Source organism: Hippoglossus hippoglossus, chromosome 11 (assembly GCF_009819705.1).
Source record: "Hippoglossus hippoglossus isolate fHipHip1 chromosome 11, fHipHip1.pri, whole genome shotgun sequence".
Taxonomy (NCBI): Eukaryota; Metazoa; Chordata; class Actinopteri; order Pleuronectiformes; family Pleuronectidae; genus Hippoglossus; species Hippoglossus hippoglossus.
In genome coordinates, this window is record NC_047161.1 from 11,946,757 (window position 1) to 11,968,622 (window position 21,866).

Sequence of the window (21,866 nt, forward strand, 5' to 3'; positions counted from 1 at the left end):
GACATTTTCAAATGTCAGACAGACGACGGGTGATGAGCTTGGTGCTCAGCTGCCTTCTCAGAAGGAGGAGAAGAAGAAACATTGTTCGAGACCACGGAATAGCGAGTAGGATTAGGGAGAGATGGCTGCATGAATTTAATTTATGTATTTTGTCAGCAAACTCAACGATAAAAAAGAATTACAATTCCAATAATCTGAAAAACAGTGGATGGGTCGACCCCAAATATGATCACATGGACGTGGACAGACACATGGACAGATAAGTGCGAGTGAAAGAGTGTGATGCTCGTTTCTATCTGTGAGAAAATGGGAGTTTTCTGAGGAGATAAAATGGTGCTAAACCTAAACAACATGCACACACACACACGCAGTCACGCACGCATTTCAAATGAGCATAATAGTATCACTTTGTGTCCACCTCAGGCTGCCTGATTAAAAGCTATTTAAAACCACCTCAGAGGGCGAGCACAGCGCCGGGCTCTGCACCTACACCCATCCTCTGTGTAAAGTACTGGCAAATGCTTTTGAGTCTTTCTTTTCTCACATGCAAAACTATTTCAGCTCATCTTAATAAATCATTCTTTGTTGGAAAACGTCCCCATTTTCCAAACTAACACAGCACTCCCTAGATTTGTTTTTCCTTTTTCATCTCTGTCTCCTGCTCTTCTGTGTTTCACATCATGACCCTCACACATAAATCTCACATCCACACTCTCTTCTTTTTCGCAATGTTCACACACACATTGACTGTGCATCATAAAAAAAGAAGTAGATGACATCTGTATATCACTCTCATTTCCAGAGCGAATGTAGATTGTATTTATTGCCTGCACCTCTACAGTGAAGTGGAGGTATAAACTTGAATGTCCATGAGTGAGTGACTGCCTGAAGAAGAAACATCACTGGTTGACCAGCTGTGGGTTGGAGTTTCCCATCAACCACTGCTCAATTAAAAGGCACTACCAGTTTCTGTTATGCCATCAGATGGAGTATTTATAGCAGCCCCACACCTGAATGAGTCTCCAGTGTTGCCCTGCGAGCTCAAGGCTTCTCCACCCCTCTAGAGCTGCTTTCAGATCTGTTGGATGACATGTTGTTGTTTCATATGTGAAAGTCAAAGTCCGGAAAATGTCTGGACCCAGTTTTCAATACCTGGTCTGACGTGCCTTTCGTGTGATCATTATCACAAGTGAACGTATCAGAAGTTGCAACTTTATTTTATATGTGTGGGGATAGGGTGGAGATTTTGTTACAAGATTAAAATACTCAATATGTGAGCACAGAGAGTTGGAGACAAGCAAACAGATAAAGGGCTGAAACTTGCTGATACACGCCTGAATGCAAACACAATGCTATGACGTCGTGGATATGCTAATTCGAGTATTACATAATCTACAGATGGCAACTAATTTCCATTGAAAGTGGATGTTTGTTTTCACATCATCCACTGTCCAGCCATATTAGTATATATATACCAGTGTCCATGGTTAATTACACATATGGATTATAAATCCCTCTTTTTTTATATTAAGTGACTTCCTCCGTAGTGAAAATGTGAATATATTCACATAGAGTGCCCGCATACACTCCACCTGCATACTAATACACACTCCCACACACTCCAGAGATTGCAGCAGGGTAGACCTCATTTGTAAACAGATTATAAAGTTAATTGCACACTGCATTTCAATTGAGCAGCCGAGTCCTTGCGGTTTTGTTCCCCTGATTTGCCGCCGCAACTTGTTGATTCTAAAAACCAATGTGCCGGTAATGACTCGGGGTCCCACATGAACGCCAGCGAGAATCCATCTCACCTCAACTTAGGTATAGAGCGGCTTTGGTTTAAATTAGGAGCTCCACGGGGGAAAAAGAAAAAGATCATCCCTGAGTTTATGTTCCATCTCTCTGCCTCGCGTATCCTTGATTACCTCTGTGAAACCATGTGGCCTGTGTGGGTTTGACGGCTTTCCTTCGGAGTTCGCTCACTCTTGACTCAGTCTGTTTCTTTTTCGGTGTTTGGAGGCTGTGAGGTTAGCGAGAAACTCGTGAGATTGGCAGAGATGTAATTGCTTTTTCAGAAACTCAACGTTTTGCCACAAAAGACTTTCTACATAATGTGTAATCACATGCGACTTGGTGTCATCTACTCCAGCTCCGAGTTCGAATGTGTCATCCTCACCTGACTGTGACGCTCCGAATTGTCTTGCTGAAGAGGAGGCAGCTGTCAAGGGGAGTGATGATTTGCTTGCGATCCTTTTGGTGATGCAGCCTGGCGCAGGTTGGGTGTCAGTGCCATATCAGGTTCATGCCATGAACCCCATCTGTGACCATATTGTCGCTGCCAGAAAGTTCAGCTGTGACAGCTGTTGAGTCGTCGCTGCAGGCAGCGCTGTGACGGCAGCTGACACGGGCGAGCATTTCCACCGAGGGCCACCTCTGGTTGACTGTCGTTTTACTCCACTCGTGACATACAGCACCAGTATTTACTCTTTCTTTCAGTCGCTCCATTTTTCTCACTATTCTCTCTCATTCCTTTTGTTTTTCCCCCCCCCTCCATCTTATCTGTTTGTCCCATCGCCTCCTCCTCTTCCGCAGCTGTGTGCCAGTGATTACATGCCTCTCAGCTGCTTGTATTGTTCCATGTAGTTTATTAGTGATTCTGACTGAATATACAATGGCATGTTTTGTGTCTGTGTGTTTGTTTGAGCATTGGCTACGGGCCCAGGCATTGAAGATACAATCAAACGTCTGGAAATACAGTTTTTTTTGCTGTGTTTTTCGAGTCTTACAAGTCATTGTTGATTAGATGTGTGTGTGTGTGTGCATATGCCTGTTTATGGCCACTCAGCTTTAGTGTAGAGTGGGACTCAGGCGTTTTCAGGCTTGGCACCGAAGCAGCAATGAGGAGTCGGGTAATTTCTGTGTTGGCTCCAGTGTTCTGGCAGCGAGGGTGCTCACAAAAACACACACTGATAGACGAGAAAAACACACATGCACCAACACTTTTCATTGATAAACACACACACACACACACACACACACACACACACACACACACACACACACACACACACACACAGGGTTGTATCAGTGCTGTACATAATGTCTACATTCAACAGTCTGTCCAACACACTTCTCATGCTCGCTCCAGTAACGGGGTGATAATCCCCGAGCTGGTTGCAGTTGGCTACACTCAGCTTGGCACAGCCGACACACACTGGCGCACCGCCCCTCATGAGTGGCGCTGGCTAATGTCACACACACACAAACACAGGCTACATCGTCTCACACACACACACACCGCTCACTGAATGCAGTCATTAGTCCCTCGTCTCTCATGAGGGCACATCACTGTCCGGGGCTGGAGTCTTTGTTCGGGCCGGACTGTCTTGCTCTGTGAACGGGGCAACATGCCAGCAGGGAATGCCGTTTGACAGGGATTATAGATCATAATTAAGATCCGTGGTGTGACTCTTTAAACCGCAGTTGTCTGGATATCACATGTATTGACGTTTTGTCGGGGGGGGGACAGCGGAACACGTGCACATGCTTCATTGATAGGCCCAGCTGCAGGTCATGTTCCTCAGCTCTGATGTGGAGACAGTGGATCCCCCTGGACACAGACTCTGCTTACTGTCTGCTCCTGCCGGTGACTCATCACCTCTCCCAGCTTCACGGACACGGCGATGAGCAGAATTTTGTGCTTAAACCCTTTAATTAATTTTTTTTCCCAGCCCCGTGCAAAGTTTGCTTCATTCTTATGCAGCTTCAACGAAGATATATTCTTCTTCTATCTTGGCTGTTTATATTTTACCATCCTGAAAACAGGTGAGCGGAGCAGCAGCATCAGGGAGAGGAAGGTGTCAGAGATACGGCCTGGAGGGGCTGCGTGGTGTCGCACAAAATAAATGAAGGTCCTAATTCCATTTGACATTCATCTAATGAGAACCAAATTTCTAGTATTAGAGTGACAAAGATGTGCAATAGCATCCACTTGACAGTAATTGCCTGGCAGCCAATCCACTCCACTTGTCCATAAATCTCTATGGAATGGATTGGAGAGGAGTAAGCAGTCAATCACGGCAGATTGAGACACTTCAATGGTGGGATCACCTCTCAACTCCCAGCTGGAAGCTTCCTTTAATGACGAGAGTGATTCCAGAACTATCAAGTTGTTCATTAGTTCTTCGTTTATTTAAAAGTTATTTCACTTTTTATATTTTGCCGGGAAACTTGGGTTTTCGACAGACCACAATTCTTTTTCTTTTTACTGGGTTAAAGTTCCTCTTTTATTGAACTTGAATTGAGACAGATTTACCCTGTGAGGTGACTGGGCTTCACTCTACATTCCTTTAAGTTTCTTTACCTGATTCCCAAAATACACAGTCACTCAACTCACTATGTATCAAGACTAAGGACATTTTCACACCTTAAAAGGCTGAACCAAGGTTCATGTCTGTTTACAGTTGAGCTGGTTAGTTTTGGTTTCACATTTCAATTTAGGGAGTGGACTAAAGACTTTTGTAAGACACACGTGCGTCCTGTTATCATCACCTATGTGAGCTTTTGGAATAACGTGCATAGACGTCCTCGTCGTTCAAACATCATAGTATCGGAGGCAAAGACTACAAGCAATCCTTCGAGGTGCTTCGGCTTCTTTTCTTCTTCTATTGTTGCTCTCTTAACTTCCTGCAAATTGTCTGAAAGTCCAAAGTCGCCCCGAAAAAAAGGTTTTCACATGGCAAACAAACTGAACCATTCTTCAGTTTGATCCACCTCTTTTGGACGGATGCAATTTCGGTCTGTTGGTCTGGACTGTGGTCCGAGGCCCCTTTATTTTGATTCAGGAAAAAACGGAAAAGCCTGACGGTCCAGACCAAACAAGACAGGCTTAAAAGGCCTCTAAGTAAATGAGGATTAATTTGAGGAATTGCATCCATTGTTTTTTTAGTCTTAAAATCTTTGCTGTTGATTAATGTGCTGTTGATTGGCTGATTAGTTAATCATTATTTACGCTCTAGAGGAATGCTCCAAACTTAGTTGCATAATTTTCAGAATCAAACGTTAATTGAGAGCTTTACACTTTAAAACTGAACTAATGTGTCTCATTAGGACGGTGTGAGTGTATTTTGATCCAATAGCTTTGACAGTGAAGGGTCGGCCTCTCCTCGGGTGTCTGCTGCGGCTGCTGATAGATAGATAGATAGATAGATAGATTGGACCTTCCGTACTCACCTTAAAGCTACCTCCAGCTGTTCCTCAAAATTGAGCCGTTCACAACACATCGCACCAACGAAATCCCAAATATAGACGCTCCAGCAGAGGTGAGCCCTCACTCAGCACTTCAGAAAAACAGAGATTTGATCAGAGCCAAGTGAAACCTTCGGTCCGCAGTGCACACTGTGGTTATTTTAGTCATAATGAGGGAGCCAATAGCTGTTGTTTGTTTCCCAAGCGATAGGACAAACAGTGCAATTGAAGTAGGAAACTGCTAGAACCGAGCTCATGGGCGTTTTATTATCGACTAAATAACAAGGAAGTTATGTGGGAGTTGGATGAGCGAGTGTGACCTTGACAAAATCTGAAATGTGCTCCAGAGAGATGACGCCGGGAGTGAAAGCTGTTTGGATTTTTCTCACTATTGACCTGTAGTCCTGTTCCTCTTGATGGATACAAAGCTGTAGTGTCACTTCTCCCCACGTCATTATGGGAAGGATATTACATGTGAATACCATAAGGTTTAGAAGAAACTCGTTTAATTCAAATCCTGTTTTAAACATATATCTGCTGTTTTAACCATCTTTTCTCATGAAGAATAATTCTCAGCTGAGTGAATATCTCAACCACATTTCTTTGGTGTGTTTAATGAAAACCAGCAGGGATTAATAAATAGTCAACAACCTTCTGTTTCTTGTTTATTTTCATCATTCGTATTCAAAGCTTTGCTCTGTTCTGTTTTCAAATCCCTCCCTGGAAATTCATTTTTTGAAATAGGTTTCATGGGGAATTCCACGATTTAATTTCTAATCATTACACATGGGCAGATAAGCTGCCTGGCTTTAATGCTTGATGACTTCATATCTAACAGTGTTGTTGGTTCACATGGGGAAACCATTTTAGTTCATTCATCTTTTTGCCATGGATTTTTGTGAAGCACTTTGTAACCCTGTTTAGATAAGTGGTATACAAATAAAGTTATTTTAATAATAATAATAATAATAATAATTATTATTTTGGCATTATTACCTTGCAGACTGAAATGAAATATGATTTCCCTTTTGCCTATCCGGATAATACAAAGGTCCATAGAGAGCTTGAAGTTGATATTTTAGCAACATGTTCCTTCTTAAGTGCTGGATGTTAGTAAGACAGACAGAATCAAGTAATAAAAAAAAAAGGCTTTGGTGGTGATGCTACTCTCCAACATCTGTCTTCATATAAATGCAGGTGCAGTGAAATGCCTCTTGAAACACCACCTTCGCTTTTTTGTCTTGGTGTATACTGTATGATGTGTTTACGTTCTATAAGCGGCAAAAATATCTTTATATACTGGTATAAACTACTGCTACAAAGTACCGTTACTTCCACAGGCTGATAGACTGCAGCACCGACACTAGAAGGTTTAATAAATCACAAAGGAACAAAGCAAGTGAATAGTTCAACCTTAACTGGACTGTAACTTCTGTGGATGTAAACAGAAAAGAAGACGTTTTTCCTCATAAATCAAACAGAGACCATAAGTAAGAGTTAACTTGTCAAATAGGATTAGGTATAAAGATAGAAGCATTTGGTTGTGCTTTAATATATGAGCTTAAGATGAAGTCCAGAAAATGGATAATGGATGTTATAATATAACGTTGCCTAAAATATCCCCCTTGAAACGTGGTGTGAATTATTTCTGCCCATTTGCACCAAACTGTTTCATTAACAATAGTTAGAGTCAAACGATATGTCTTCGTACATTTTTCCTGCCAATTACCTGAATGGCCCTAGGTGAGAATGCAAATGTCTTAGTGATTTGCTCCGGACATTTTCCAGAATGTGTCCGGCCAACCTCCTAGTAAAATGTTTTGGGAATGTTTGCTGGAGCCCATTGAGAATACAGTAGGAAAATTGACGTTTCTTACACGTGACGGACACGAAACTGGAAGAATACAAATATCTCAGGATGAAGAAGAGGTTCCATGCGTGTAGAAAACACAGACAAGATGTCAACTTGGAAAGACAATGAGATTTAAGAGCCTTTGGAGATAAAGGCTGAACACAAAAACACACAATTTCCATAGCTGAGTTTATAATAATCTATAAGTCATGTTCTCCCTCCTACATGCTCTACCCAGGAACAAAGAGCTTATGATTGTCAATATCCAAATGTCATGTGTACAGTATAGATAGAGCTTTGAATAGGTGTCAATTACACCAAAGTTTAGCTTCAGTCATTAAAGTAGCCTTTACTTATATCTGTGACACATGTATATTAACATAAGCCAAATGTTAGTGTCTAATTAAAAAAGACAAACTATCTGTACGTCACGGAGAAGTTTTGGGCCCATTCTTCGTCATCGTTTCACAGAATGGTTCATTAACTCCGGGGCCACTTCTCTCTGAGCGCCAGACAGATAATTAAAACACAGTGAGCTCACAAAGAGAGAAAGTGTTCCCTCCCGCAAGGCCTCCTTCTTGGCCCCAGTTCTGTTACTCTCATTCAGATTGGACCGGGACTTCAGACTCCTCCTCGGATTTGACTCGTACGAGAAGTAATCTTTATTTTTCATACCTCACTTCACTGCCGAACATATTTGAAGTATTCGGATGAATTTATATGAAGTGTATTGAAACGAAGGACATTGGCTGCTGATTGATGCTGCTATGACATACTGCTAAATATTGAGTAAATGTTGTGAGTCTACAAGGACACTGGTAAATATTTGGAGATATCTGAAAGGCCCAGCATATTTCCTCTGACAGTTCCTTATGTTCACTTTGTATAAACCAGTGACGGGTTAGTCTTCATTTGCTTTTTAACAGCTCCATGGTTTTTTTTCCAGTCCACTGCTGGTCTGTTCTGCTGTTTTTTTAAAGATGGTGATGTGGTAGAAATACCCTGATGATATTACAGTGGCAACAACTGAACTGGTTCATACATTTTCTCCATTAAACAAGAGACTACTTCCCCCGGAATTTACAACACGACATACAAAAGTCTTACAATATCACATCAAACAGGATCAAATTAAAACAATGTAACGGACTTCCTCAGTGAACTAAATCTACGTATTCATAAATCAAATCTTGCAAAACTTGCTTTACTTTACTCATAATTATACAAGTTAATGTGACAGAACTGTTAATATGATCATAATCGTGCAGTAAATATCAGATTAACTACATAAGTCTGGCATATGTAATAAATCTGATAAATGTGACTGACATATTGTGATGTGAAGCTGTAACAGATGTTTCAAGAGATTATTAAATGTCGATTTGTTAATGTAGGAAAGACATTAGTGTCATATACAGTGTATTATATCTGTTTACGTAACACAGTACTTGTGTTTTTACAAGATGTTGATATTTAAAGTCTCTTGTTTTTGCACCTTTTGTTTTTGTGTAGCTAGAATTTTCCGGACGTCACTGAGGCACCACTGCAGACTCTCTGTTCTCTTATCCTCCTTACCTCCACCAGCTCATTAATATTTTCTGTCTTTCTCTGACACAATCTGTTTAAATGAGGGCATTTCTGCTGCAGGTAAAGTTGCAAAGGAAATCTTAATTTCTGTGTTATCAGCGACAACCTCTGCCCTGATTAATCAATTTTCATAATTGAGTAGGTTACCTCCAATGTGTTAGATCAGAGGGTTTCAAAGTGGGGGATGGGTCTTCCCAAGGGGGCTCCATACAGCTTCGGGCGGGAGCACAGTAAAAATAATTACATCAGTTATTGCATTAGTTATCAAAAGGTAGATCATGTAGAAAAGCCTAAAAGGGTTTGAATTGGTTAAAGAGATATTCAGACATACAGTCGTTTTGAGGCATTTTACTTTCTCAGAGTCACAAACTAATAAATGTCTTAAAACAGATCTTTTTATGTGTCTGATATCGTCTGAAGTTATGCAGTTTTATGGCAATTTTTTTGATAGATTCTATATAGGATCAATTACAATATTCATGGCCTCATAGGCATCCAGGAATTGATTGAAAATACACAGGTGGAATGAGGGGTGAACAATAGATTAATTGAATCGAGCTCATTTAAAGAGAGCCTGTTTTAAAGGTCTCTGAAAATAAATTGACATAGAATTTCAGCAGCATTTTTAAAGAATATGTTCTTGTTTTGTAACTGAGGTCACAGCGGACATGCACTACTACCAAATAACAGACTCCAGTGGACTTCTTGTCTTGTTTTTTCACCATAGCGTGATTCAGGATCTTTTATCCCTTGACTCCTCTCTGCTCCTGTGTGTTGAGCAAAATGTGCCCTGCAGTGCATCCTCTCGGGGGGGACGCCGACCTCATTTATTATCTGAAGGGCTTGTAATGTATTTTTGGCCTCCCTTGCTGAAGTGGCTGCTGTTCTCGTAAACCAGCCTTTTTTCGAAATGTCCCTAACAAATTCATGATTTTCATGAGTCGAGAAAGGAGTCAGTAAAAGGACGTACATTTTTTATTATAATGTGTTTATTTTACATGTATGACATAACTAAATCAATTCTCCGATCAAAAGTCCACAATCCAAAGATTTAATACCGAGAAAACCAATGTTCTCGTTTGAGAAAGTGAAAAAATTCGTTCACATTTTTTGCTTGAAAAAAAGGATAAATTATCAAATTAGTTACCTGTCATACTTCTGTCAGTTGATTGACTAATCAATCTTTTGCTTTGCATATGTTTTCAATGAATTTTTAATGAGTGAAAATAAGAACATCTATATATCTGTACAGACATAGAGATGTTTGTAAATCCTTAGCATACCAGACATATTATCCGAATGGTTCAGTGGTTATTCTGACATTCATCATCTTAGAGCAAACATTGAAAATCACCACTGACCAATGATTTTCAGTACCTATTGTCTTCATAACTAATATCCTCCATTATGGAAAAGCAGTTTTTCTATTTATCCCAGTGAGGCGGAAGAGAAACTTCAGCACGGCTCTAAACTCCTCCTGAATATCTTCAGCAGCTGCGGGATGTAAATCAAGTGAAGTCTGACCTCCTGGCTGTAAGTCATGCTATATGGAAAGGTCTGCTCCTTCCCCCGCGTTTCATCCCCTCGTATACGACTTTGAAAAATCCACCTCGGAAGCTGAGTTTGTCCGGCACGGCATTCTTTCGCGCACACTTGGCAAACGCATCCGACACATGGAGCTGGTTTTGCTTTTATCTCGCTGCAGTTGTTTTGTCAGTTTGATCGAGCGTCATCGCACAAGTGACTCCAAGTGTTTCTGCAGTCAAATATTTGAGGAGGGAAAAATAACACTTTCCAATACAGTAGACTGCCGCAGGTCCCTGATGATGACTGATGAGTTGAGGTTTTTATGTAAAGCTCTTTTTTAGAAACTCGAACTGCAAAGTCACATCTTTACCTGTTTCAGTGCAGCTGCATTTATTTCACCGAAGATTTTACTAAGCATGAGTCATAACTGCCACAGGATTACGAAGACAATCAAGCAAAAGAGTTTAATCTCTGATTAGATTATGGTAAAAAATTATCTGTCTAATCTCAGTCTCATTTGCAGATTAGAAGAGGCAGATGAGTAAAAATTGTACGTGACCATTTTGTATCATTTATATTAATATGCTAGACATAAGATATGATTTGCATGTGTATCTGCGAAAATCGTTTAAATATTCAGGACCACCAAAGGGCAACAGCAGCAGGAAATTATGTTAATTTCTTTTCATCAAATCCTGTTTGCTGTTGTGAGCATAAAATGACAGAAGATCAAGCAGCTAATAAACAAATAAACATGAAGTTGGCACCCGGGGTCGTCGCGGGATCACATGGAGCGTGCACGAACAGACGCAGAGATACAACACTGAGGTGGCGTCAAGCTGCCAAAGCTCGCAGCACATTTAAAACTGTGTGTTGGTGCTCGCTTCAGAATTGTTAAGCAGGCGTGTAAAATCCTAAATGTCACGGGTGTTACTTGGCGTCTCCTTCTTTTGTTTAGCTTTTCACCTTTAGTTTAGCTCTTACCTGAAGATTCCTGCAGTGGCATGTAGTTAAGAAGGAAACACGACTTTTCTCCCTACAGTCTGCCAGAAGCTCTTTTTCCCTTTTTCTGCACAATGTGTTTATGCTGCAGGGGCACAGTCAATGAAAGGTCAAGCCTCCCGTGGAGTCGCTAAAAATAGAGCCAACCAGACTTTGCTGTAACATCAAACTAAAGCAGCTGAAGCAGAATTGATTTGGTTCATTTAGAGGGGAACTGCCAGGGTGACTTTCATTGTGCAATGACAGAAGGTAGTGTAATGCAGCAGAGTATGAGTGAACACGATGTGGTGTTGGAAAGAGGAGGGACTGATGAGAAATCAGCAGGGGCCACACAGGAGTGAGGGGAAAAAAGGTTTCTCATAACTCTCTGGACTCCTATTCAGACATGAACTTTTCTGATTGCAGCCGGAGATAGTCAGGGTCGAATGGGGAAACGTCCAGAACACTCAGACGAGGGGTGACGCCTGGATAGAGCATGCAGGAGGCAGGACATGACGTATAAATTCTGCTGAGACGCAAACGACCAAATCGCTGCAACTTGTTTTAGCATTTCCGCACCGACCCCGTATCGCCAAAAGCTCTTGGATCTCATTGTCTGTCCAAGTTGACATCATCGTCTGCACCTCCTATGTGTATGGCACCTGTATTTCATCCTGAGATATTTGTATTCTTCCAGTTTTGCGTCCGTTAGAAATGTCATCAACGTGCCCGCTCGCTCCCTGTGGATTATCAGGACCTTATCATGGTGTATTCTCACACAGGATCACTCAGACATTTAACAGACATTTATAGAGCAGCTGGCAGGAAAAGTCCAAGAACATGTCAAGAGCAACTGACTCGGACATTTGCTTTCTCACAAACAGCCCGTCTGGAAAATGTTCACGAGAAAAAGCCCTGACTTCAGTTCATGTCTGAAAGCAGCTTTGGGTTTCCTATTCCCAGTATTTAAAAGAACTGCTACGAGTAGAAGAAAACAACTCTATTTTCCATTTACTTGTCCATTATCTGTTGTTGTTCACCATCAAACATCACGTCATCCACACAAATGACCATCAGCTGCTGCAGTTTATATTATTCTGTTCCACATCTTAAATCATTTGTCAGAAGTGGGTACTAATGGCCTCTCTGGATTAACTCCATAACCACGGCATGTTTGTCATATTTATGTGCTGTTTCAAATGCTGAAGACTATCCCGGTTTAAGTGGCTGTAACAAAAACTGTAAAATGGATTTAATCAAATCGTATAAAAGATTTATTATTTATAGAAATTATATTTTTCTGTGCCTAATGAACAAAGTGATAAAACAATAACGTGCATCTTTAATTTGCAGCCAAACTTGTTCTGCCTTTGCCTTGACTTTAAAACAAGTGCACTTTCAGCAGGTTCATCTGTAACAGTCCAAGGAGCTTTGGTACAAAGGGGAGATTCTGCTGTGAATGTTGTGTTGCCTCATGTCAAGGGAGAGAAAATGTGCAGTGGACAAAAGTTCAGATTTCTGTTCTCTCCTTTTACCTTGTGTTTGAGTCAGGAAAAGGAATTAGACAGAAATGAAAAACACCACACCCTGCTTGTGCTATATTAACTTAATTAATTGTAATACATGTATTTCAATTTATAATGATGTCCTTTATTCCATATGATTGTGTCTCTATTGGTTGCAAAGGTATGCATTACATACATTACATGATGTCATTTTCTGACTTCATAGTCATGATGTTTTAATTCCTGTCATATGGTCATACGTTATTTTCTAAATTATCATAAAGCTGATTGATTATCAAGCTTTAGGTCTTGTCTATAATCCTAGGAAACAGGAAATATCTTAAAAATGCATTGGTTTAACTGTGCATGACTTCATATTCTGACTTCAGTGTGACTTCTTCATGACGTCAAATAAGCTTTAGATTGTTTCTCTATTATTTGCAGAGATATCTAGAATTTGTTTTCCCCGGACCATCATTTTCTTGACCTTTACCTCTAACCTTTGACCTATCAGCTCTAAAAGTGAATCATCTGGAGATCTCCTCTCAGTTAATATTCTTACCACGTTTAGTGAAAATCCATCCATGCATTCTTGAGTTATTTTGCACACATACACACACCTACACCCACACACATACACACACCTACACCCACACACACACACACATACTAATGGGTGAGAACATTACCCTGCTTGCACGGGTCTACGAGTCCACAGTGTAAATCATATTTTAAAATGTAGAACAAGGTGTCAAACCTGGTAAAATGTAAGAAACATTAATGTGCTGTTATGAGTAACATATTCATTTTTAATGTTATTTATGACTCTCAATGTTTAATTTCACTGTGTGTTATTTAACATCTTATTTTATTCATGTTCCTTGTATAGTCACAGTGTTGATATTAGCACAGAGTTGCTCCTGGGAGAGATATGTTGCACCATCCATAGGGGAAACCATTACCACTGTAAAAGTAATGTAATTCAAGTGTTAATCTCACTGGTTTATTTCAGACTGATTATGGTTTCAACACTGAAGGTTTGACTGAACGTAGAAAGATAAGCTCGAGGTTCGAGAGAGGTTGGAGCAGGAGACATTTTCATTCCTGCAGGTCTGAACCATAAATTGTCCAAGCTGCTGCATACTGTGCATTTTTTGCTCTGCACGCTGGACTCATAATACATCTTACTTGAGTGAATAGATGGCTGCTGGAGGAATGTAAGATGTCATCTTCTCAAAACTGCACGCGTCACTCCCTGATTTACAGCACTGGTTCGTCCTCGTCGTAGGGATTAACTCTCTCTCTCTGGTTCTGAGCGATGATGAACAGGTGACCCGCTGCCCTGTTATGACACGAGCTTTGATGATTTATGAATTCTTACTGTCAGTTTATTTTGGATGAATTAGGGCTGATGGAGCCATTTATTTAAAAATACTTCCTTATTCTTAAACAGTTTGTTTCGTCTTTGGCTCCTCGGTGCATTAATAAAAAAGCAGTCCACTGGTTGTCTGGAGTAATGGTGCTCATACACAGTATAAGGCCCGGATTGCACAGGAGTGGGCTACGTAAGTAGATGATATGGACCGGGATTAATAGCTCCCATTCATTTCCTGTGTGATTGCTATTGATCTGCCAGAGGCTGCACGAGGAGCTGAGTGCAAAGCTCTGTGATACATCATGTCATCCAAACATGCGTAAGATCCGCCGACTATGGAATCCCAGGGGCTTTTTATGCAGATACAGATTATTGTGATTGATGGGAGGAGATTTAGTTTGAAATTTTTCTTTTTCTGTTTTGATTGTTTTTCAAATGAAGGGATAAGAGTCTTTCCTAGACAGAGAGGTAGAGTGGAATATATCAAAAGAAAAAGAAAAGCTGGCAGAGCAGGAGCACAGTCAGCAGAATTTTAGAGTGTGTGTGCTTTGGATGTAACGGAGCGCCACCAGGCTGATTGAATTTCAGATTATGCTTAGCTATCAGAGTGTATCTACATTCTGTCTTCATTTCGCCAGTGGAAGGTTTGTTTTGTCGGGTCGACTGTGAAAACAGTATTTTATCCAATGCAGCCTCTGGCCCCCGACCGATGCTCGTCTCTACTGCTTCTGATAATGACAATTAACAGCACCCTCCTTTACATCACAGAAATATACAGTATATTTACATGCATGACTCGGTGTGCTAACTGTCCCCTCCACATCTTTGTCCCCCAGGAGGCGCTAGGGGAGAATGCAGGCGTCCACGGCCCAGCAGAAGACAGGAAGGAGAAGGTGCCCAGCCCCCATCTCAGCCAGCTGGTGGTCCTCACCAACAGTGGGACTCTGTATGGGCTCGCACAGAGGGTGGTGGCCACTGAGTCTCTGTAAGTACACAATACAACACACAAATGATCCCTTTGCAGTCAAATAATTTAAAGGTACATTATACAACTGCAGCCGCTAGAGGTCAATCCAAACAATACCACAAAGACCTAGTTTGATGATGTCATACAGCAGAGTGGGATCATGGGAATTGTTGTCTTCACCACTACCTGACGCGACTCATGGTGCAAATCATGCTTATGGATGAGGTTATGTATTAAAGTGTATTTCAGGTTACGCAGTAAACGTCAATGAATAATCGTGATTAATTACAAGTGATGAATAACTCACTTGAGGGAAAAAACTGCCGACTGGCCAACTGGTGTTTTTTTCCTTTGTCATATGTCGTTTACCCCGGAGGTTAACAGAGACGGACAAAACTATGGAAACGTCCCATTACCCTGAATAAAATTCCGGATTTCTCTGGGTTTGAACATTGTTGAAATCATTTTGGATAACGTGAGTCAATTAATCAAATAACATAGGTCTAGTTGTTTTGAGACTCAAGCCGTCACTCCTGTGTACGACCTGTGTGACGTGCAGCGAGTTGATAGTTCCGTTCATCAAAGTATTTTCTCTGATCAAGTTAAGAGGCCGTTTCTCGCTCACTGCCTCGCCTCAAGGTGGTCATAATTTCATTAGACGGTGTTATACAGCCCTGCCATCAACGATTTACTTTACCTGCAGCGGGTACTCGCTGTGTGTGACGCTTTCATCATTCGCACCAATAAAGCTTGTTGAATTGTAAAGAAAAAAGGGAAAATAGAACGAAGAGACTTATATTACCCTTAAATGGAATTCCTAGCGTCCTCCCTATAGATTCAAATTTGTGTTAAACCCGCACAATTTGGCTCACGTACTTATTTTCTTTTTCTTGCCTCTGTTGTTTTTCTCATCTCCTCTCTTATTCCATTCTACCGTCACACACACTACACAAAAGCGCCCTCATGCATAATTAGGTCAAACTATCATCATTGCAGAGGAAACTCTTGGATCCCGAGAGGTTGGCGGAGTACAACAGCTCTATAATGAAAGTCTGTGAACCAGGGGTCCAGACGATACTGCTGCGAAAAGCGCTGACTAGGCTCTCACACAACATTTCTCATGGGTGGGAGGCAGCAACAAGCTCCGGAATTGTGAAAACTAAAGAGCTAAAGTGCAGAGGTGAAGATGTTTCACTGTGTAGAAAGGGGACAGACTTCACGCTGAGCAGTTTATCTGTCAGAAAATGTACAATTAAAAGGGGCAGCTCACCTCTGTGTTCGTTTTGAGAAGCTGCTCTGAGTTTGTCACCGTCCTGCAGCCCCGAGCAGAAATCAAAGATAAGAGCTGAGAGGAGTGGTCCTCTCGCTGCTGTTTGCCCTCCTAGCTGTTGTTCAGGTGTTGTATTTATACAAGCGTGATCAGATAAGTGTGAACTGCAGGGTTTGCTCTTTTTCCTCCAAACTGCACCATGTCGTCGAGGTAAACACAAGCTGTTCCAGCTAATCTTAATGTGATTTTCTCTGCTCCAACAAAAAAAACTGTGGACTGGGCTCATTTGTTGGGGTGTTTGTGTGTGTGTGTGTGTGTATGTGTGATGTAGTGCTTTCAGATTCACGGCTTTAACAATCCGAACACATGTCGTAAAGCATATGGAGTAAGCGTAATTAAGGCGTCTCCAAATTCACTTTTGGACACATTAATGTCCAAAAGTAAAAGTTTGGTGTGGGTTTTTGGTCTAACCGGCAGTAAACCTTAATAATTGGCCCTTAAAATGACAGTCAAACTCTGAGCCACTGATTAAGGTAAACACTGTGCGTGATTACAAATTATGACCAACCTGCATATTTTGTGTTTGAACAACGTTGGTACTGGACAGGTGGAAACTAGAAAAGACTAAAACTAGAGGTTGAGATGATAGAGTAAATTCAGTGGAAATATAATGTTTTCTGTGTGTACTATACTGTATGTAAAGGTAGGAGAGAAAATATAACAATATCTATGTAGCATTTTTCACACTGAATCTGCCTTCATTGTAAAATGGACCAAGCAGGACATACTGTGGTCACAAGGAAAGACAATTAAGAGAACCTCATCAAAAATAAAGATATTTGTTAAAACTGATTAAAGACCAAAAGAAGATTAATACATTTTCTTAAAACTCTCAAATGTTGAATCCGCATCAAATCTTTTTACTGAGACTTTTCATCAGCAGATAAATGTGCATGTTTTGCTCGAGTGATGTCATCCTCTGGTCGATTTGTGAAGAAATCTCTACACGAGGCTCTCTGCACTGCAGCATTCGTCCCTGTTAAACTCAACTGTGAACTTGAGCAACTCAAAGCTGCTTCCTCAGTGTTTATTTAGTTTATGGAAACACATCAGAGAGCTGGATTCACAGAGGAACGGTGCTATTAGGTCGGTCCACATTGATTTTTCTTGTTAAAACTGCTGTTGGGCATAAGCGATACTTTGCTTTCGTTTATAAAGCAAATTTGAGGAACAAATCCAAGAGACCAGAGGATCATTCCTCTCAAGTCCATTGCATCTAATTATGAAATGCATTGAACTGTCACGATCACAGGGGAGAAATCAGATTATTGCTACTGGCTGAGGGTTGAGGTTCAGTTTGCTTGTGCTGTACAAAAAGTTAAGATGATGATATTTTGTAAAGTGGCCCAACGACAATATCAAGCTGTCTGGTCGTCAAACTAAAATTCCAAAGTAATATCAGCTCTGTAAAATAAATGTTTATAGACCATATTAAGATGCTACTGTGCTTTGTCTTCTTTCTTTTCACAGCGTGTTTCTGGCTGAGCAGTTCGAGTCCCTCCAGTCCCACCTGGACACGATGATGCCTGCAGCCAAGAAGCCTTTCCTGCAACAGTTTTATTCCCAGGTACCATGATCGACTTATTACACCTGCACCTTATCTCTAACATGTCTGAGTAATTACAGCAACCGTTCATCACTGTCAGCTACAGTCAGGACTATACATAAACATAATGTGGTAACAGACAGTTCTAATTTGATATCGTGAATAATATTTAACCTCATGAAATGATTGCGGTAAAGATAACAGATACTGTTGAATGAGAGGGATCGTTTTAAAAAGACACATATCTCAATACTCATAGACTGATTAAAACATACTGTGCAGTGTCTCTCTCTTTTTATGCTCCCCGTTTTACTTGTGACCATCGTTCTGCTTTTTAGTTTTGTGTGACAACATATTGCTCCTCAGAGACAAATGGCCGTGTAACTGCAGCCCAGAGTTCAGTCATGTTTCCTGAACAAAGGAGAAAATTGTGTGTCACTCATAACCCTGCATGCAGCTCTATTCCAGTCTTTTCTTCTTTTTTTTTTTTTTTTGTCCTCTTGACATTTTGAAATGTTCAGGTACACAAACAAATCTGTTTTCCCCCAAACATCAAATGAACGTCGCGTCCTGTGATTTCCCTCTTGGAAATGTTATTGCAATTTGATATTGTGCAACTGATGACTTCACGTTACCTGCACATCATGTTCATGCCTGTGGAGACCTTCACTTCCTGTCTGCTGACATAACATTCACAAACCCATTGAATATAACACACATGTATGCATTCTGCTTCTTTTTGTGTTTTCTTTAACGCAGACGGTTTCTACAGCCAGTGAACTGCGGAAACCCATCTACTGGATCGTGGCAGCCAAGGCCATCGACTACGAACAAATGTTGCTGTTGATGTCTGGAGTTAAATGGGACATCAGGGAGATAATGTCACAGCACAACGTATATGTGGACGTCCTTTTAAAGGTAATGTTTCATAAACATGCAGACGACTGCTGATGTGACTGTGGCGCGCTGCAGGCTGGTAGTAGTGATGAGAAGGGAAACAAGCATTGGATGGGAATGAATGAGCTGAAAGGTACCAAAACAACCGCAGGGTCAGAACGATGTGTTGTCTTGACTGACTTTAAAAATATAAAAATATTGATTAGTGCATCAAAGAATCCAAACTCTGATTAAGTTTCCATGACAACTATCAACGTGATGCGACTGATCCATTTGACCAATCTGTGCGGCTTCTTGCTGGATTGTTTTTATATAAGCTCTTCTATACACAGGGTATCTTCATCCACTGTGGTGTGTTTAGGGGCCACTTTCACTGGGCTTTGCCACGCCCACAGACTGTGCAGGCAACACCTTGCTGAGAGCATGAAAAAGGGGGAGGAGTTATGGCTAGAGGTGTGGGCATTTGTTTTGGTCCAAGATGCTGGTGCCTGTTCAGCAGAAGTGCAGAAGGTCCCAGTTCCTGAGTCGTGTGTTCATGTGACCTGAAGTGGAATTCCCTAGTAATAAAGAGGAAAGAAAAAAAAGTTGACATCAGAGGCTACTATTTAAAGTTGATTATAAAAATATGTTCATTGGTTTATCAGCGATGACGTCCGCTACACGGCACCTTTTGTACCAAAACTTTTGCCAACTGTTTGAATTTTCCCTGTTGGGAACCAATTTTTTTCCGATTATTCTGACCCCACATAAACACACAATTAGCTGCAGTGTATATTGATAATATATATAAACTTTAACTTGAAGAACTCTTACGTTCTTTGTTGTACCTCACGAGTTTAAATCCATTCAAGGACGTTTTAATATCAATTATTTGGGATAGGGTGAATAATTTAGAACGCGGAGGAGCTGTTGAGGGCTGAATGCAGATCTCCCTCTGAAGTTTGAGCATTGTTAAAGATATTTGAGCTCCCGGCTCCCTCAAGTATTTTGGGATTTGGAAGTTCCCCACTAAACGTGTCTTTATGCATGCTGGCTACTTATCCCTTTATAAATTTTGCATGGGGTGGAAGGACACACAGTGCTATAGTTTCCTCGCCTCTGACGTTCAGGGACAGAAAGGTCTGAAGAGCTCACTGTGGTGTGAAATCCTGAACAGACCCGCACCAAAACCGAGACAAATCCCCGTGTACGGCCATGCATCAACACGTCTGAGAGATCTGTTGATTTAATCACACACGTTAAATGACAGCTGTTGTTTGAATCCCCGCAAAATGAACACATGTACATTAACAAGAATGAATATTCAAGCTTGAGTTCACAGTCAAAAGTTATCTGTGTCTGATAAATGGCTTGTAGATCTTTGTCTGGCTGTGGCAGCGAAGTTAAGCCGAACTAATTTAGCTTATGAGCTAAATTACCTGAGGGGGGATTTCTGGTTTTAAAAGCTGTTCGGTGTCAAAACGATCCAGCTGATGGTCTGACGTGCTGCATATTACAACTGGCGGGCACCTTTCCCCATCAAGCGCTAATAGGCTTTCTCTGCCGACTTGTCAGACGCCCATAACACATATGGATTGTGTTGTGTGCGCTGATTGAATAGGGTGTGCTACATTTGGTTTTACTGCACACAGGAGAATATTTTATTCATGGATTCAGGTTGATCACTGGCGTTCAACAATGGCATTGATTTGCATACAAAGTGGCAAACGAATGCAGCAGCCTCAGAGCGACTTCATTGACAAAATGCTTAAGTCAGAAACTACTGCAGGACTGTTTGTGAATGAATAACATTTCATTCCCTGGTGTGAAATTAATGGGAGCGGGTGCTTTAAAAATTCAGGTTTTCATCAAACATGATGTAGATTATAGTCATCTGGCATATATATATATATATATATATATATATATATACACACATATGCATACACAGACACACACACTGGAAAACTAGAACCTTTACACCGGACACATTTACGAGCACAGTCCTTGTGTGCTGCAATTTGTTCCTGTTATACAGCCACATGTCATAATTGTATAATTCCATCCATAATTAAACATTTCAGAGAAAGTAGTCGGATGAAGTTCAGGACTGGTGTATATCACATGTACCCAAAGCCCAAACTGTGAATGTCAAAATGTTAACAGATGAGTTGAGTTGGGATGTTCCCAAACCAGAGCGAAGCGTCCAGCAGTGCACAAATAATGAGTTTTAACGCCTGTGTTGTGCCTCTGGGGATTCATACCTTCCATGCTCGTCTCTTCAGCACTTTGGGATGTTTCGTTTCCATCAGTCCAGACCACAAAGTCATGAAAATCACTTAGTCAAATCAGACCCAGATCTGCTGCAGGCTTCTTACTCCAGGAGGAACATTTGTTTTGTATTGTATTTGATTTAATTGATCTGATTCACTTGTGCCACTCTTTGTTATTTATAAAGAAGAACTTGATTCAAACCCTTAATGCAGTTTATTCTTCACCCAATCAATTGAATGATTGGGTTGTGCAATTCACAGCATGAGGTAGTTTTATAACCTTCTACAGTTTAAGGCTGGGAGAGCTGGCGTTGGGACTGACCAAGAACACAGAGCAGCTTCGAGCGAATTCAGGGAAACACACTGCCGCTGTTGATGAAGACTTTAATCTTGTTATGTTTTCCATCTGGGAACCAGAGATGTATTAGTCCTACTGGGGCGTGTTTCCTGTTTGGACCTGTTTGAGGCTTTGTTTTTTAAATGTACTTTATATTATGGTTATGTCTTTGTAATACAAATTTATTCATCTGTAACAGTACTGGACCTTTATTATATAAAACAATCCCACCTCTTGATCTCTGTTATTTCTCCTGCTTTGTTTTCATATTACTCATGTAATATCTCTCATCTGTTCACTCCTCCATCCCTGCAGGAGTTTGAGGAGTTTAACAAGCGGCTGGGTGATGTTTCCAGACACGTGCGCATCCCGCTGCCTGTGTCCAACGTCCTTTGGGAGCACTGCATCCGTCTGGCCAACAGGACTCTTGTCGAGGGGTAAGAGAGTCATAAAACACCTC

General features: G+C 41.0%; 1 protein-coding gene across 3 annotated transcripts in view; it reads left to right on the forward strand.

Annotated features, from left to right (window-relative positions):
* The window catches only part of vps50 (VPS50 EARP/GARPII complex subunit), a 103,732-nt gene that overhangs the window by 74,134 nt on the left and 7,732 nt on the right, over positions 1-21,866 (forward strand). For all 3 annotated transcript variants that reach the window (XM_034599986.1, XM_034599989.1, XM_034599988.1), the window contains 4 exons: positions 14,914-15,062; positions 17,845-17,941; positions 18,680-18,838; positions 21,722-21,843. In XM_034599986.1, coding sequence (XP_034455877.1) covers positions 14,914-15,062; positions 17,845-17,941; positions 18,680-18,838; positions 21,722-21,843 — 527 coding nt within the window. The remainder of the gene's footprint in view (positions 1-14,913; positions 15,063-17,844; positions 17,942-18,679; positions 18,839-21,721; positions 21,844-21,866) is intronic.